This window comes from Leucopleurus acutus (assembly GCF_964270905.1).
Source record: "Leucopleurus acutus genome assembly, chromosome: 5".
In the NCBI taxonomy this organism is placed as follows: domain Eukaryota; kingdom Metazoa; phylum Chordata; class Mammalia; order Artiodactyla; family Delphinidae; genus Leucopleurus; species Leucopleurus acutus.
In genome coordinates this window covers 106531737-106551882 of record NC_139147.1, presented here as the reverse complement: position 1 = coordinate 106551882, position 20146 = coordinate 106531737, and the positions used below count along the sequence as shown (strand labels likewise).

At 33.6% G+C, this 20146-nt stretch overlaps 1 protein-coding gene across 2 annotated transcripts in view; it reads left to right on the top strand.

The window, feature by feature from the left end:
• The window catches only part of RSRC1 (arginine and serine rich coiled-coil 1), a 450158-nt gene that overhangs the window by 213492 nt on the left and 216520 nt on the right, over positions 1–20146 (top strand). For both annotated transcript variants that reach the window (XM_082840357.1, XM_082840356.1), the window contains exon 5: positions 8638–8674. In XM_082840357.1, the coding sequence (XP_082696483.1) occupies positions 8638–8674 (37 nt within the window). The remainder of the gene's footprint in view (positions 1–8637; positions 8675–20146) is intronic.

The following is a 20146-nucleotide window of genomic DNA, read 5'->3' as shown; positions in this document are numbered from 1 at the left end:
GCTCAATAAATATATTTCTGTTGCTCTTCCTTCATTTTTGATGTTCCAGGTCTCTTTCTAGTATAATTTCCCTTGGTCTGAAGCACTTCCTCTAGCAAGTCTGTTAGATCAGATATACTTGTGATGAATTCTCTTAGTTTTTCTACATCTGAGACTGTTGTCTAGAGCATAACTTGAAAAATATTGAAATCTCTTTTCTTTCCCATGTAGGCCCTTTCTGTGACATGCAGAACTTCTTTACCTGAATAACTGTAAATAACTTATACATAGCAACGTAGTGTTCACCTTCCCATTGGAATAAGCTCAGTGTATATCGTAAGCCCTCAGCTGTTTAATATGTTCAGTTTAAACTTGTCCTGATGTAATGGATGCTCACTAATATTTGTAAAACTAATTAAAGAATCTTAGAACAGTACACATAAAATTCAGTAACCATAGTGCACTTGTCTGTGCACATGATTTATAAGTTCTAGAGCAGAATTTATTGCAAATAATAATCAGTCAGATCAATAACTACTTGTTAAAAGCAAATGTCTGAAAACTACCATTCTGAACTGTGGTAACCAAAGAATATACACTTAGATCCACTAATTTGCAAGATATTTTTCAGTCAGGGGAAAAATGCTGAGAATTCTAACCAAACCTAGTAAGTTGAAACTAAGAATTCTAGTTTGGAACTTAGTGGTGATAGTCTGTGTTTTTGTTATTGGAGGTAAAATGTAAAAAAAATTAGGTAATTAAGAAATTATTTTTGCTTACTTCTTTTCAGTGTACTTTTTAATTCTGCCTCCTTTCAAAGAGATCAGGATAGAAGAATGTTCTTATGTCAAGATATACATGGTATTTTTATTGGATGCTAGCCATTGGGCCAAGCTCTTTGTATTTATTTGAAAAGTAGACTGACTTTCATTTATAGGTATTACAGTTGAAACAGATTTTAAGGTGGTTAAGAAAGCTAACATCTGTAAAGATGTTTCTTGATTTTGAAAGTAGAATACAGTCCATTATTTAGTCTGTCATATTGAACGAGTAATTATTGAGTGACTTCTATATGCATGCCGATTATCTTTTTAATCCTTGATTTGAACTTAAGAATGGCAAATTAGAGAAGGTATATATCCTGACAGAGTTATTTAGTTAAGTATAAGAGTTGGAATTTGAACCAAGTTTTTCTTAGATTTATAGTATTACCAAAGTTTTCATCATAACATTTGGTACATAACAGAAAAAGGTCTTATACATGTGAAAATTTATCAATTATAATTTGAGATAGGAGATGTATATATTTTTATAACTTATAACTCAGGCTTTTAAAAACTTTGACTGCCATTATAAAAAAAACAGCTCACATAGATTTTTGCTTTATGAGAAAGAGTACAAAATTAACTGTGATCTTATCTCTTATAGCTGTAGAAAACTGCAGCATACTAATCTTTTAAAAGTGAATAATATGCTTAGTTCATAACCAAAAAACCTGTAAAAATTTTTATTAAGAGTTAAACTCTGTTTTTCATAATTATTGTATAGTGCGTATTTTATGTGGGTTAATACATATATCAATACATTACTGGTTATAAATACATTTAATCTTTTATTTCTTGGTCAGTGAAATGAGACATTAATGCTACTTTATTTAGTTACATGTATTATAGTTTCTATTTTATAACTAAATACTGTATTTTGTCTTGCTTTATGAAATAGTTTTGGTTTATATTTATTTTGTTACTTTTCTACTTCCCACCCAAAAAACTTACTTTTCTTTTGGATGTCTTTTGTTTATTTAATGTTGTAAAATATTACTTTTATAAGTAAATTCATAATAGATTTTAGATTGATTTAATAGGGAATGATGAGAAAAATTTGCTTTTACTAGGTACTAGGAGAAGCAAGTGATTAAAAATATTTTTCTAAGGTAGTAGTTTGACAATTTTGATACAAAATATTGAGAGAAAGGAGAATGCCATCATCAAAAGGAATGCTGTTTTTTCAAAATAAATATCATTATTAATTGTGGCTCCTTGACCAGATTCCCTTAGACCATTATAAAACCTGAATGATCACTTTGGTGTAATTTGTTCTCATATTAAAAAAAAAAAAGTTAATCCCTTCTTAGTAAGATTAGATCTAAAAAACTTAGTCTATTTGTTTAGAAATTTCTTAAGATTATATAAGCTTTATAATAGCAACAATTTCCAGATTTAGAGCATGCTTCCTTTGGCAAAATGATGAAATCTGTTTGCCACAAAGGTAAATCAGTAGCTTTATTTTAATTTTTTTTCTTGCCTGCCATGGTATGATTGATGTATGGCAACTTCTTACTGGAAGGAGAACTAACATTGACACTGACAGGTGCCACAAGGTTTATTTAGGACAACCTCAGTCTTCTCCCAGTTAGTTTCAAAATGTCTGCCTCATACATGTTGAGCCACTGAATTTCCTGCTTTAAAGCTTCGTGTTATGCCAACATTACTATCTGTGCTGCCTCAACTACAAATTGGATGAACAGCCCGTGACACTTTTTCAATATTATTACATTAAACCAAGTGGATTTTGATTGATAACCTAATATTCAACTAATGCAAAACATCAATCATGGCAAGTATATTAATTATTTAATATTGCAGTCTAATTCAGAAATCGATGTGCTGTATGAGGGGAAGGGAAACTCATGGTTCCCAGAAGATTTAAGACAGGGAATGATTAAAAAAAGACCTGCTGTACTCCTGTGTGTTAGTTCGATACAAATCTTTATTCATTTGCCAATAATCTCTTCCCATTTTCCACTTCAGGACCATTTTATCAGTTTTGAGACCTATAATTGAATTAAGTCTGCTTTCAGCACAGGGCAAAAGGAGTTGCACAAATATTGATGAAGTCATGACAGGGACAACCCAAGAGACAGACCACTAAAGAGGACAGGCTTTATCCCATTTGTTGCAAGATCCTTCTGTCAATGTCTTGAATCTTGCCTCTCTATTTTAAAAAAATTCATTAAGAGTTTTGGAACCACTCTTAAGACTTTTGTATTTAAATATCTACCATAATAACATTTCTATAGCACATTACAATTTATAGTGTACTTTCATATACATTATCTTGCTTATTTTTTCACAGCAACCCTATGTGTTAGGTAAAGCAAGTGTTAAAAAATCTTCACATCATAGGTGAACAATTTGAGCTTCAGAGAATTTAGATTATTACCCAAGCTCATTCAACTGTTTTGCTTCTAGAACCAGGATTATACATCATGCTGTCTAATGTAGTATTTATGTACTCATGATGCTTTATCTGCGTTGTTTTGAGATGGCCACTCTTCCTTGTCTTTCTGCCCAAAGTAAGACTAAATAAAGAAAACTGATTTTCATGAAGAACTTGTTGAAACTTTGGTGTCCCAATCTATGATACATATTAAGCTTTACAAACATGCAAACCCTCGGGATATAAATGAAAATTTCTTGATCTATTGTATCTTTTACTAGAAGAGAATGGCCTTCTTTTATGTATGTATATTGCATGATATATACATATCAAAATATATATATATGAAGGGGGAAGTGGCCTAAATATATCTTGTCATTAAAGTCATTTTACCCCAACTTTCTTTTGATTCATGTTTGCCTGTTTATATCTTTTACTATCTCTTTTTTGGAAACCTTTCTGGATCCTTTTTGTTTTTTGTCTCTTGTAAATCACACATTGCTAGATTTGTTTCATACCCAATCTAAGAAACTTCTCTGGCATTTTTTTAAAAAATTATTTATTTTCGGCTGCATTGGATCTTCGTTGCTGCATGCGGGCTTTCTCTAGTTGAGGTGAGCAGGGGGCTACTCTTCGTTGTGGAGCGTGGGCTTCTCATTGCAGTGGCTTTTCTTGTTGCGGAGCACGGGCTCTAGGTGCGCGGGCTTCAGTACCTGTGGCGCGCGGGGTCTAGAGCACAGGCTCAGTAGTTGTGACACACGGGCTTAGTTGCTCCGCGGCACGTGGGATCTTCCCTGACTAGGGTTCGAACCCCTGTCTCCTGCATTGGCAGGAGGATTCTTAACCACTGCGCCACCAGGGAAGTCCCTTCTCTGGCATTTTAATTCTAGATTGTTAGGTGACCTTTCTTTAGTTTTCTTTTTAGTCACTGATTACTAAGATTACAATAGTTACTATGTACTATGCCAGCCTTTACTTGCTTTGTATTCTTGCTTCTTCCTGATTTTATTTCTCTTATTGCATTACATTCCTAAGAACTTTTGAATTTCCTGAGATTATGTATGCTGAAATTTGCTTTATTTTTCCTTTAATGTAAATAACAGTTTATTCACTAAATATAAATTCTAGGTTTACAGTTCTTTTTCTTTTTTAAACACTTTCTCTTGGAAGTTAATATGCCATCGTCTAGCATTAGTGTTAAGAAGTCTGATGTCAGTGCTAGTCTTCCTTTATGGAGGGGTATGCTTTTTCTTTCTGGAAACTTTTAGACTTTTCTCTTGATCTGTAATATTACAGTCTTAATTATCCTTATATTATGCTTTGCTGTGAATTTTTCTTTAGCTGTCCTGTTCACTGCTGTGTGTACCCTTTCAATCTAAGATTTGAATATTTCTATATCTAGGAAATTATTTCTTCAAATAATTCTTCTTTTTTATTTTGTCTTTGCATTCCCTCTAGGATTCTTATTATATAGATGTTCATACTTCTACTCCTGTTCTTAATTTTATCTCTTGTTTGTTCTGTCTTTCATACCTTTCCTATGCTTTCTGGGAGAGTTCTTCTACCCCGTGTTCCAGCTCACTAATTTATTCTTGGTCTGTAGCTATTGCGCTTTCAATTCATCCTCTGAGTTTCTAACTATTGTATTTCTAATACTCATTATCTCTTATTGATTCTTTTTCATAACTGTTTTTCATATTTAGTTTCTAAAAATCTTCCCGTATCTTTGAATATGTTATTATATTCTTGCTCAATCTGTTTTCTCTGGATGAGGTTGTTCTTCTGTTCCTGTGCCTACACACCTCAAAGATCTTAAAATTTTCCTTGTGGGTTTCTCTTTTATTTTCTTGCAACATTCAGCTGCCTTGGCTATTAATTTTAATCTAAGGAGAAGGGTGAAAGTCTAGACTCTGGCTTGTGCTCCTCCAGGTTAATTGTTCTACTCTGGCCTCAGTCAACCACTTTTCCATTGTGTCTTCCTACTTTATCAAAAACAACCCAAAACAAAACAAAGCGAAACAACCACCTACCACCCACCAAACACATACACACAGCTCCCAAAACTATTCTTCCAAACAGCAACTCGCTGTTGCAGTTGCCTTCTTTGAGTGGTATGGAGCTGGGTAGGACCACCCAGAGACCTGGGATGGTTGCTACTGACTCTCTATCTAAGCTTGTCTTAATGATGGTTAGATGTCAGACTCCTATTAGTTGAATACATACTCTGATTCAGACACTGTATTAGATGCTGGGATATAAAAATTAGAAAGATGTAATTCATGTCCTCAAGGAGTTGTCATTTTAGTGGTTGTCAATGGGAAAGTAAATACGTATTTATAATAAAGTGTGAGAACTTCGTGATGTGAACACATGGGGAGAGTTCAGTACCTCATTTATGAGGAAAAGAGGTTTCCCCAGTGGAGGTTTTGTTTAGGTTGAGTTCTGAAGAATGTTTTTATATTTTAGATAGATAAGGAGGATTAGAGGAGTCTGGGACAAAAGGAACATCTCAGGTAGAGAGAGTGAGTGGTTCAGTGATGATTAAAGCAAGGTTAGTAGTTTGTTATGGCTGTTGCTGCCACTTTCCATGTGATAATAGCTTTGGCAAAATAACAGGGAATTAGTAAACTGGAGTGTAGTAGTATATTGTGGATTTTAAGAAGGAAATTGACATAATCAAGCTTACATTTTACAAAGATCTTGATGTATTATGGAGAATGAATTGACATGGGGCAAGGCAGGGGTCACTGAGACGCATTAAGAAGCTTTGCAGTCATCAGGGAGAGAAAAGATGATGGCCTAAAATAAGACATAGCTGTGAAGATAGAAAGAAGTGGTTAAATCTAAGTGATAATTAAGGACGTTGGATAGCCAAGACCTTGTGGTTGATTACATTTGTTTACGTTTGGTAGCAAAGGAAAGGGGCAAGTGTCAATGTTGATGTCTAGTTTTCTTTCAGGCATCCCATTCAAAATGCATATTTCCTAGAATTATTTAATTTAAAGAATCACTTGGAAACATAAAAAAGCAATACCTAGCCAACCTTCCTTCCTTCCTCCCATTCTCCCTCTCCCGCTTTCTCCCCCGCCCTGTTCTCCCCCCTTCCTCCCTCCCCCTTCCTTCCTCCCTCCCTCCCTCCCTCCCTCCCTTCCTTCCTTCCTTCCTTCCTTCTTTCCCTCCTTTCTTTCTTTTTCTTATCCTTGATTCCAAAATGCAAATAACTCAGAAAACTGGGAAATTTTCCCTAAGTTTGTGACGAAGTCAGTTGACAGCAAAACCTACCCTGAGATGAGGCTGTTTATAGTCTTTGTTTATCCCACTTTGTGTGGATATTCGTATGTTTCTTTCAGAATTATTAATATGTATGATGATGAGGTGCTTCTTCAAGCCTTGCTGTCAGTGTTTTATGACATACACTATATGTACCTTATTACCTTTCTTAAAATCCAAAATACTCTAATGAAGCATGTCTAACCCCAATGGTTTCAGATAATGAATTATGGACTTGTACTTTGAATCTGAGCATTTTTGTTCTTTTATATTGCAGCATTATTTTCTAATAAGAACCATGATGTGACAATGTAGCCATGGGGGAAAAATTAAGTAGATGTGTATCATATAGTATAAATATACGTGGCTCCAAGATAGATTGCCACGTTCAGGTACAAAACAGAGTGTATATTATGCTTCTGTTTGGGTTAAAAAAAAGAAGAAGAAGAAGAAGAGAAACACACACACACACAGCAGCATGCATACACATGCATAGACTGTCTTTGGAAGGACAAACAAATAACTAATACCAGTGATTGAGAATTGGGAGTCACTGATGGGAGGAAGGTTTAATTTTATTGTAACCTGTATACATACACATAAATACATATTACACGGTCAGATGTCTCACTATATGTATTATTCTTTTTGTTTAAATTTTAAATTGCACAAATGGTTATATGAGAATTTCCTTGTGAAAACTTAAAGATTCATCTGACTTCCAGCTCCAACAAATACATTAATTTTATAATAATAAAGGTAAAAATAATTATTTATGTAGCTATTGGTCTTCTCTGACACCTTGTTACAATTTATTTCTGTCATTTTTCATTAGGACTGCATCCAGAGAATAAGTTTCACAAATCCTTAAATTTTTAAATGTTGAATATATAGCATTGCCAGAAGCAGAAAGCAGAAGAGAGAATGGCTAAAGATGAGTACTAATCAGTAGACAGTGGAATTTATTCCCAGGATGCCAGACTGGGCAGTGAGAGCAAAGGTTGGAAGCCATGAGTATAGTTTTCAAGCAGTAGAGCCAAAGGGAAAAGATAGGGAAATCTGAAAAGATTGTATAGCAAGACAAAGGAAACAGAAGTAAGTAGATTTTTGGCAAAAAAAAAAAAAAAAATTGGAGACAAAATAAAGAGAAAAGAAATAAAATTGGGGCCCCTTTAGAGAAAGAAAGAGGTATGGGGAAAAGATTAAACATCATGAATGCAGTACTGTTGTTGGATGTTTCATAATTATTTTCTGCAATGTGGTAGAAGTATAATTTTATGTTAAAACAGATAAGGCATGATGTTAATGATGGAATTCAAATAGTGCTTGTTGGAGTGAGAAAAGTCAAAGTCCGTTTGTCACTAATAAATTAGCATTGACCGAAATCAGGAAAAATATCTCACTATTGCCATATTTCACCAAATGTGTATTTAAATTACCTTTGCTACTTGCACAGTTATTTGTATTTTTAGTTTCATCAGCACTCTTTTTTAAAGTGAAAAGCAAGAAATTAAATACTTAAAATATATTGTGATATTTGATGTTTGTGTTTCCATTGGTGATTTTTTTGCTTTTAAATATTACAATAGTCTTAGGTTCTGATTTGTAGTGGGCACTAAGTTGATAAAATTCATGCTAGGAAAAAACTTAAGATTGACTTATTTAACTATGTACTCACAAACATTCTTTTTGTGGCCATTTTTTATATAAAAATGCACCTAGTGATGGATGGATATTTGATAAAGCAAATGTAGTAAAATGTCAATTGTAGACTCTAGATTGTGGAGAGAATCTGTATGTTTGAACATTTTCGTAATAAACATTGAAAAAACATAAACTCTAATGAAATAGCTAATGTAAAATAAAGACAGTGTGCAAATAGTAAAATAACACATTTGATTTCTTTTTTGTTCTCCACTGACTTTGAAAAGTCTGAAACATTCTTTCTACTAGACGAATATCAATTTTAGCGGTAGTACTACTATTAGATATAAATAAATTATCTGTTCCGTAAGGAAATTGTTTTGTCCTTAAAAACAAAGTTATTATGAACATTAGGAAAGATATATGAAAAAATTATAAGGGTTTGTAAAATATTTTTGAGGTAAACATAAATTATAGCAGACAAGGGTTTAACAACTATTTTAAACTTTTATTCTTCTATTTTAGGGAATCTGGAAGCATCAAAGCTGTATTAGAACATCTGGTAAGTTCTAATTTTCTCTTGAACATTTGCATCATCTTTGATATCTGCATTCTAAATGAACACTTTTGAATGAGATTTGAATACCTTGTATTGAGAAAGTCAACCATTTCCCAAAGGGTCAGCTTACTGTTATTACGTGAAGGCACTTACATTTTCATTTATCTTATCATTTCAAGGGAATTAAAATTTTTTTTAAATTACATTTTTTTCTGATGTAGAGATGAAATAAAATGGATGACAATCCTTGGATTGATGATTGCTTTAATTATAAAGAAAAGTGTTTGGTGTAGAATTTTTGGCAAATCTTGATCTGACAAAAACAAGCTTGTGTTTTAAGAAAAACACAATCAAATATTGCATGCATAAATATGGTATGTTTTAGCAATTTAACTGCTTTGAAAGAAGTGCACAGCTTTGTTTTTCCTGATGTCTTTGCTTTATGAATAATGCATTAGTTTAAACTACATTCAGTTTTAGAATATAAAATAATTGAGATGCAAAATTTTTGGTTTAAGTAAACATTTTTAAAACAAGTAAAATTCCAACTGACTTAACATTAAAATCTGTCAATTCATCAGAAAATTGGAAGAACTGTTGTATTATACCAGGTCCAAAATTCATTGAGCTCACCACATTGAGTGTTCATTACAACATTAAGTAGTTCATTTAAACAGAGCATTATAAAGTCATGCTCTGGTTTCTGGTCAAATCCAAATGTTGAATAATTAATGATAGAGATTCTTTTGTAAATACAATCTAAGTACTTTTTTAATGCAAGACTTCATTCGTATATCATATTGTAGCTTTGTTAACTATTAATGTGCTTTTGTTCTGCTCCCACAAAGCAAACAGTAGCAAGAGGCAGCTTCATTTTTATTTATAGTAGTTTTAGAGTTAGAAAGGATTTTTGGTTTTTCTTTCAATAGCTAAAGGAAACTGAGGAAACCTAGACTTTTTAAAATCGATAAAATCATCCTAAAAATTACAGATTTAATTATTAAAAGCAGAATATAATAAACTAGTTAGAAAAATTGAAGTATATATATTTGTCCAGATTAGAAGTAATTAAATAATATTGTTATTCTCATTATTAAAAATTATTTCTTGAATCCCCGTTTATCAGTTCATTGTGGCACATGATATTTAGGACATACATATGGACATCAGAATAAAAATATTAATCTAAGATATCTAATGCCAGTATCAATTGACAGCTTATAACAGGGAAGAACAGCTAACATAGTTCCAAAATGAGCTGTCTTTTATACTTCTCTTGTAAATTACTATTTAATAAAAAGACTGTATATTTACTTGGTTCATATTCATCAGTAGATGAGTTAGATTCTTTTTTTTTGTTTAAATTCCATATTTTTTTAATACTCACTAGTATGAACTTACATTCAGTGACAATTTCATGCATTTATACTCTACTTATAATCTTATGCAGCAGTGGTTTTCTAACTGCCTTGGGATGCCAGGATGTCTCCCCAAAACAGGTGGCACTCCAGAATTCCCCTGCCCACTTTAGCCAGAATAGTTCCCACTTTTAGTTATTTTGTATACTTTTAACCTTTTAAAATAAGATTTCGTCTGAACAAAGAATTCTTCAGCTAAAAGTATTTAAAAACCTTTTCCATTTTTGACTCTGAGTTATATTTCATTTTATCTGGGTCACATACATCAAATGTATTTCAAAGATAAGGCATTTTAGGGATGAGAGAGCCATGATTAGTACAACAGGTAGTGGAAGTAGATGATTTTAATGCATGTTACTTGTCATTCAAATTCTATAACTTGACATTGTAAACTTGACCCACTGACTGTGAACTATTAACAATAATATGAATACATATTATCATATATATACACATATATATTGCTTTGTACACTAATAATATTCAGTAAAGTCAATGATATTCTTTATAACTGCCTAAGAAGGAAGGGAACTTAAGAATTCATTGGTTGAGCACAAAGAAACCTGTCTGTCTAGCAACTGTGGGCTCCTTAGGTTTGGTCTCTCCAGTTTCCAGCTGAACAGATACTTATAACCCTTGTCTTCTAGCACACGTACCCCTTCTTTGAATTGGCTGCATACCAAATATAATTAAAGTATAGATTCTAATAGATTGATTTTAAAAAATATATGGTGTAACATTAAAATGAGAAGAACATCCCACACATTTGGAGTTAATCTCTTCTTTATGTACCCTTCTTGTCTTTTCAAATTTATCTGGATTATCATAGAAAATTAGCATTGTTCTAAGAGAGGGTGAAAGCCATATAAATTTAAATGAGTTAAGAAAAATGGCATGCAGTATATTTGTCACAAGAACACATATATGGTTGCACTGTCTTTGTACTCTGTTTATGGACTCTTCTTGGTATATATAGTTATCTGTAACAAGTGTGGGTGTATGGAGAGAAGAATAAGATAGGTGGACTCTGTTTCCCTGAAACCTCTTCAAGGGCCAATTCATTTATTTGTCACAATCTCTCAAGCCCTTGATTCAGTCTTTAGTCTATCATTCTTTTCTATGTTGCCAACTTTTCCTGGGAACTGTCCAGCATATCATTCTTAGCTTAAATTTCTTATAGTTTACTCCCCAATACCATTTTATTTTTCTTCTCACAAACTTGTGTACTACCCATAAAGTCTATGTCTGTTTAAAATTCTAGACAGAACTTTTGAAGGTTGGTGCCCCGACCGACATCCATTGATGATTCTTGCCTGATGATTGCAAAATTGAGATTTTTCCAGCTCTACCACTCCCCCTATATTTAGCAGCCAGCATTCCACTATAAGGAAAAGCCCATCCTTCTTTCTTATTTTATTTACTTATTGTGAGCAAAGACTCATTACTAGGTTATTATCAGTTACTTTTCTTATTTATTTTGACACTCAGATTGTCACAGATTTGTCCAGAGAATCTTCTTTAAAGATGGTTTCTGGGTCCTTTCAACATACTCCCTTTTTTTTTCTAAGCACGTCCTCATTTTCTGACACAACAAGATGTTTCAGGCTTATCTTATACCTTCCCTGTCCCACTTCCAGAATCAGCCATTTCTTCAAATTACCCTATTCCATTTTAGAGGAAAATGGTATTTTAGGAATCAAGGTCTGGACATGTGATATGCTCATTGTCTCTGCGATTTCATTACTTCTAGGACTTTTCAGTGCTAGATTAGATAGTTAAATAGAGGTAGGTAGGTAAGTAGATAAATATTTTGAAGAACGTGTGAGTCATACTGATACCTCCAATTTCGATCCAAACCACAGAATTCTTCCTTGTCCTCCCCCGTTTCATATTTGTATTTCCCTTTATGTAAAGGGAGAACCTAGACTCCTAACAACACTAATACATTTACCCATTTGCTCAATCATATAATATACATAAAATAGTTCCAGTACAGCTATATATTTTGAAAATAAACTTAAATAAAAGATTTCAAGATTTATTTGTAGTTTTTTTTCCCCTTGAGTGTAGTTTATTCCTTTGAAATATAGTGGCATTCATTTGTTTCCATTTGCATTCAATTTTAGGTGCCTTTGTTCCCATTCTTGTAGATTTAATTATGTTTGAATATCTATAATGTTAACATGCTTCCAGAAGTCAAAATATGATACACAGTAGTATCGTCAGAGAGGTGTCACTCCCTTCCTTTCTAGCTATTCTCTATTCCTTGTAGGTAGCATATTTTATTAAATTCTTGTTTATCCTTCCTGTGCTTTTTGTAAAATTATGTGTATATATATGTATAAGCATATGTGTATGTATTCCTATTTCCTGTTTCTTATAAAAAGCATATTGTAAGGAATTCCCTGGAGGTACAGTGGTTAGGACTCTGTGCCTCCACTCCCAGGGGCCCAGGTTTGAACCCTGGTTGGGGAACTAAGATCCTGCAAGCCATGCAGCGCAGCCAAAAAATAAACAAATAAATAATTTTTTTTTAAAGCATATTGTGTATACTTCTTTCTATTTTGCTGTTTTCACTTATCAGTATATCCTGTAAATCACTCCATAATTACTGTGTGTATCATTATATTTACTATATTTCTTTCTCTATTTAGCTGTGTCTCCTTTATTAAGATTTTAGCCCAACTTGCATGCCTGCTACACTTTCATACATGCTGACAGAAGACACAAGATTCCTTGTGTCAGAGACAAAGCATTTTCTTACTAACAGCACAAAAAGTAGCACGTACTTCATGGCTGTATAGGTTCCCCTTGACCCCCAAGTCCCATGGGGTGATGCTGCATACCCAGTGGGTTTGTGTCATTGCTGAGGGGCTCCAGATTTAGGAGTTCTTTAAGGAGCTGTTAGAAAATCTGCCCAAACTTTGCCCAAGAGAAAGACATTATCTTTATTATCCTAGTTAGGTAACAAACATGCCTTCTGGCCTAGGGGGAGATTCTGTCTCTGTCTTGCTGTTTGCTATACTGAACATCTTTGCTATACCAAAGACTGTTTGCTGTACCAAACATCTTTGAAAAGATAGTTCTGAACAAAGGCTGATGGCTGATATAACATGTACAGAATGTTATGGAGAATTGTCTCTGAAGAGCTATTGTAATTATGATGATGAAACTTAGGAAGGTTTGCATTTTTATTCTAGTGGTTGCCTTTGTATTTATACCTTTTATAATGGTTTTAATCCCCCTTGTTCCTGTTTAACCTTATAGATGACATCCTTTGACTCCCACCTGTTACCTTCATTATAGACAATGCTCCTGTTGTATTTTCCCTTTCTTCCTTTTCCTCCCATTTCTTCTTGCTGTGTTTTTTGCTACTTTGTTAGAATATAAAACGTTTGCATACTATTCTTCCAGCCACGCTTACGTTGTTTTAGAATCACCTTTAAAATTAAATATATTAAATATTTGCCATCAGTTTGTTTGCTGATATTTCCCCATTTATCTCCTGTTTGTATAAAACTCATCCACTAGTATATTCCTCAGGAAAGGCTCCTATGTACATTATTCTCCAAGATCTTGTACATTCCAAGCTGTTTTTCTGGAGTCTTGCGACTTAAATGACAGCTTGACTGGACATAAAACCCTTCACTTACAGTTTTTTCCTTGACTTTCTTGAGATATTATTCTGCTCTTGATGGCTCTGGTACCAGCCTTATTTATTTATTTTTTTTGCGGTACACGGGCCTCTCACTGTTGGGGCCTCTCCTATTGCGGAGCACAGGCTCCAGACACGCAGACTCAGCGGCCATGGCTCACGGGCCCAGCCGCTCTGCGGCATGTGGGATCTTCCCAGACCAGGTCACGAACCCGTGTCCCCTGCATCAGCAGGCGGACTCTCAGCCACTGCGCCACCAGGGAAGCCCATTGCCTTATTTTTTTTACCCTTATAAATAATCAGATTTTTTTGCCTTGAGACATTGCCATTTTTCCATTGATCTTGCTTTTACTAGGATAATTCTCAAAGTTGATTGTTTCTGGCTAATTTTTCTGGGCAATTTCATATGTAAACTTAAGTTTTCTCATTTCCAGAAATAATTTTCATGGATTATAGAATTAAATATTAGTCCGTTCCATTGTTTTATTTTCTTCTTTAGTGACTCCAATATATAATCTTTCTTTGCTTGTCTTCTATTTCAGTCCCTTTCTCTCTGACTCTTTTTACTATTTTACTTTGTCTTTATTCTCTGAATTGTTTTCCTGCTTTTATTCAGTATTTCTTATTAAATTTTCATTCAAATTTATTCTTCTTTGTGCACCTTATAATGTATTTTCCATATCTGAAATATTTTTCCTTCCATTTCTGTTTTTATTTTTTGAATGTCTGATTCTAGGTTTTCTTTTTGTTATTTGTCCAAATGAGTCTCGTGCTTTGTAGTTGGTTTTAGGGGAAGAATTTTCATCTACTGAAATGTTTTAATTTGCATTTTCTAGTTACTTCTTATAGTAGCTTTTTATGGGGGTGATTTGATTTCTTTCTTTTTCTTCCTTCCCTTCCTCCCTCTCTCCCTCCCTTCCTTCCCTCCTTCCTTTGTTTTAGAAATCCTAGACATTTTGTAGACAGGGTTCCTAGTTTAAGGGTTGCCGTCTTCTGCAGTACATCGAAGCGTAATTTCTCTAACAGATGATGATGGGGGTGGCAGGGAGAAAGGGGTTGACATGTCTTGTTTCTCTTTAGCAGTTTGTTTCTTACTACTTTCTTTCTTGTCACTGACATGTATTCTGTTTACCTGATTTTCTCCCAGAAGCAGCTTCCTGAGGCTGCCTCTTCTGGTCCCACTCCTTTTCAAGCCCCTTTCCTCTAGCTGGTGCTATGGTAACACCAAATCCTAGGCGTATGTTCACTATTTTGGCATTTTAGTGTTGCACTTTGTTTTTCTGTGGATGATTTTTGTTTGTACTTCCAGTTATGTATTAAACTTACAGCCATTATCAGGGGTGGCACAGGGTGGCATGTCTTTGAAAAATTTTGCCTCAAATGAGAAATTCATAATGAAAAATGTCAGAAATCAATGTTGAATAGACCTTGAATCCTCAGGAGTCCTCCTACAGGGTCCTGCCGGATGGTCAGCAGAATTGAATACAAAACATCTCAGAGTTCAGTGTCCATATCTATTTAAGCTTAGAGAAAATGAGTGGAAACATTGCTTATAATGTTGTGCTTAGATTTTATAATGAACTTAAGGAAATAGTATTTTTTATTTGATGAAGAATCATATACAAATTAAAGACCTTCTGATGTGACTCCAGTGTGTCTGTTAACACAGCAGGGTTGAAGGAGTGGAGGTGGGTGGTTATTAGATGGTGATGTTGCGCCTGACTTTTTTTAATTAAAGATGTCCTAGCATGTGGAAAATTGACTCTTAAGTTCTCTGTATATCAAAGGTAGCTGACTCTATATTTTTCTGCTATCCTATGTTTTTAAATTCTGGATAATATAGTGAGTAGTAACCTTTATTGAACTATGTAATAGGGGGTTAAAAGATTTACTTTTTAGAGTGTTTTTAATACAGTCAAGTAGGTGGCATTAACATGCATTTTTATTGTTAAATTATGAAAGTGTATAGGAGATAGAACCTTGCCATTTGATTATAATATAGCTATGATTGTTTTATTAGCAATCTATAAAAATAATGCTATCCTTTCCTCTTGGGAGAGGGATTGAGATCTGAATATATTAGGTTGAGCTATATGAAAAGTTGTCATTTTTTTTAGGTCAAAATAGTTTTGTGGGTTGTTTCTGGCTTGAAAGGACTGCTGTGCCATGCCCAGCAGGGAATGAAGTGAATTATCCTGATCAGTATGATATTTCTAAACTTCCCTTGTTCTCTTTTCTGAAAAGTCAAATAACTGGAGGTGGGTTTGGGTGGGGGGACATGTTCTAGGTCAGTGCTTCACCATCTTTAATGTGCATATGAACCTCGTGGGGATATTGTTTAAACTCTGGGTCTGGAGTGGGACTTGAGATTCTACATTTAGCAAGCTACCAAGTGAGGCTAATGCCGCTGGTCCAGTGACGACCAGAAAGAAAAGTACATTGAAAGGCATTGACTTGAAAGACATGTGTCCAATGAACAAGGCTCTCTGAATCTGATGAAAAATCTAGATGTTCCCCCATATACTCATTGAGTATGATTCTGCAACCTATGAATGATTAGTTGGGCATTCATAAACCCAGGGAGACAGACACTCCACAGGTTTATACAGGGTGAAAAATTTCATCATCTTACTCTGTGAGAGTAGCAAAGGGCTAATTTTTTTTTTTTTATTTGGGTTCTGGATATTAAGTTGTATATTTCAGGGCTGGAGCTGGACACTAGGACTAATAATACCTTGTTCAGCTGTAGGTGGAAAGTTAAATAAGTGATGATAAATCTTTTAGTAAAATGGGTTACAAGTATTTACAACTTTAAGTGGGATTTGCTTTCTATTAATAGTTGAATAGCCAAAGAACTCTGGAGCCATACCTGTGGGTTTTTTCTCCCCACAGAGGTCTCATTTATGTTTCTTATATTGTATAACATTTGAGAGTGATGACCTACTTGTCCTTGTGGTCAGGCAACACAGTCTGACCATTTTAAATGTTGAAAAGCAACTGTCATTAATAGCTTGTTTAGCCCATCAGTGGTTTGTAGAATATAGTTGCTGCTTGCCAGAAATGTAGGCGGGCTCTTGCTATTACATGCTCATCAATAATACTACATTCTAATAAAAGCCCTTTTCTCTCTGTTTTAGGCTATTTTGTGTAGAACTCGCAAATAAAACGGCTGTATTTCAGTTCACAGACTAAAGATTTTATTTAATGCAAGCGTAAATACAGGTTATGTATTATTGTTATACTTTTGAGGATGCATGCAGAGGTTTTGAACCCTATTCTCAAACAGAGGTTATGAACCCTATTCTAAAGTCACTCATCCTTTGTCCATTACGTTTTAAAATACCTATCTTATTTTAATGTTTCACCACTGTGTTCCCAAAAAAATATTTTTGACATTTCTCTAAATGAGTTTGAGAACATAGTTATCTCACAATACACTGATGTTTCTCATACACTCTATATATTTATTAAACACTGATGAAAACTATTATCTCATATACTATTTAGGGACTTCAATGTAATAGATTCCTCTCCTCCCAGCATTTTAATTTTTTTTTTTTTTTTTTTACCTAAGCTGATATATATTTCAGGTTTAGGGTAAATGTGCATATTAAAAGACACTTTCCTTAAACTGTGATCGTGAGATAAAACAGCATGAAGTTTTTCTTCTTTCTGGAAGATCAATTCTATAAATTTTTCTCTCTTTCCTTTTAAAAAACAAGTGTGTCCTATGAATGTATGCAAATTAAAATACCTTTAATGTGGATTAAATATTAATATCGTGTTACTGCCTTGATTTCTTAGGCAGTTTACAAGTCCTAAATCTGGGAACCGGCTCCCATTTCAGTCAGAAACAGTACGTTGTCAGTGATGCATTTCTCTGAACATTTTGATCAGTTACAAGTTTATTAAAATTTGCTTCTGCAGTAAATGATTAATAAATATTATCTAGTCAATCAAACAGCAGGAACTTGGGCCTTTTTTCTACCCTTTCTCCCTCCCCTCTCTTCCAAAGAAAGATCTGTCAGTTGTTGTTGCTTTTTTAAGACACGGTGGTCTTGGTAGAAAATGGTGGCCAGTTAGCTTTAAAAAAAAAAAAAGACAATATGTCATGTAATTTTCATGATATTACTAATAGTCTCAGATTTATGTTTAACCTAGGTAAAATTTATTGTCTGACTTTTATGCACATGTGCTTATTAAAGCTTTATAAAGTAAAACCAAATATTCTAAGTGCATTAAATAACCCCCACTTCCCATTATTCAAGAGTCTGATAGTCAGGCCTTCTCAAAACCATGAGAGTAACTGAATATTGTATTCGGATATTTTTTATATTCTAGTTCAGGATACGATAGGTTTTGCTTCATTGCATAGGACCCCACAAGTTACCTGGTAGTTATTTCATGCTTTTCTCAGGATCTAAGGTCTGTAACTGCAGAGAGAGAAATAGCAGCAGAGGTAACAGGGTTTCTTTTTATTTCTTCCATCAAAGCATTAGGAGTTAAGATGGAGAATGCCTTTGCCACAGTGGTATCTTTGGCCACACTCATTACCATTTATCACAGATTCATAGCATCTGTATTTAACTTTAACATACATAGTCTGTTTACTTTAGGAAAAGCACAGCATGAGGAGCTGGGAGAACATGATTTTATGGTGTGACCTCCAGCAATGCACACAACCTCTCTGTTTCACTTCTTTCATTTTTCTCCCTGTTCATAGGCTGTTGAAATAGCGTGTGAAAATTTGTAGAAGCATAGACTTTCTACAAATGTATCATTTATTTTACAGAAAAAGAAAAAAATCTTATCAGTTCTAGTTACGTAAGTAACTTCAGATTGCTCAAAACAATACCTCAATTCTAATATACTCACAGTAAGCTGTGAGAAAATTTTGTCCTTTGCTCACATCCTCTCCCCTTTAAAAATATTATTACATACTTTTAAAAGTTATAACATAATACATGTTTATTACAATGGGTCAAAAACTGATAGGTATATAAAGAAAAAAAATGAATATATCTTCTATCTGCCACCAATCCAGTGTTAATAGTTTAGTACCCTTCTTACTGTACCTTGCTCTATTCCCAGATGTACATATACATATATAATTATACTTAGCTTTTTGTTTTTTTATAAAATAGACTCGTACTATGTATGATATTTTACAACTTGAGCTTTTTATTTGTTCAGTGCTAGATACAGTGTACATATCTACACACATAAATCTGGTTTTTGCTAGAAATATCAAAATATTGGAAGTTAATACTATTAGCATTTTATTTAATGTATTCATAGGGGAAGTTTGAGGACTATAAAATTTGCATTTTAAGGAGTCAGTGCAGTTTTAGTTCCACTTTTGATTACCTTGATTATAGTATATGAAAGAATGGGCTTATGATGAACTTTACAGTTATCAACAGAGGAAGGAATGGGTTACTTTATTTAAAAAAATCTATTTGATATTTGCAAAAAACAAATAAGTAAAGATAATTAGATTAGAAAAGGAACATGTGACATCTTTATATGTGTTTCAGGTTTATTATAGACTAGTATTTTTTTAATTGAAATTTTAGCATAACTCTGCGTGACATTTATTGCAATCTTCAATCTTGGTATTTATCATATACTATAATTTATTTGTTGACTCTGTCTTTTGACTGAATATTCATCTTTGTTCTCCTTGCAAACACTGAGTACGTTTTTATTGAATTGTTACGAAATTGAAAGAAAAGTGTATTGATATATTGTTTGGGAAAGTTATCCCAATTATTTTTTTTAAAGGTGAGAGGGATTCAGTTTATTTTTAAAGTCTTTTGTGCCCACTGAGTGAATGGTAAAAACCGGATGCTGAAAGCTTGAGTGTACAGTAGAAATCATTAGTGACTTCTCTCCATGATCTGGATAGATACTGTTTTTTAAGTGAGCACATATGAATATTACTGCCCAGGAAAAAAATTACTTTTCCTTAGTAGTTTTTGTTTTTGTTTTTGTTTGCAAAGGTAGCAGAGTGCTGGAAAAGCACTGGGTTAGGACTGAGTGAACTGGCTCTGAGCCCTGTAGAGGATTCAGTTTGGTCCTATTTAAAGTAAGGAATATGAACTAGATGTTTTCTAAGGTTCTTTCTAGCCTAAAATACATGATTCTAGAAAGAAAAAACTTTGTATGCTTAGCATATAAAGTGTTGTATTCTTAAGTTACTACTTTAGATTACTAATTTAATAGAGATTATCAAAATGTACTAGGCTGCGTATAATGGAGATTATCAAAATGTACTAAGCTGCGTATTGTTACACTAGAGAATCAAACAATTTTGTGTATTTAAAATTATGTATACATAAATAAATTTTATTCAAATTCATTTTTGGGTGGGAGGTCATATTAATATTACTTTATTTGTTA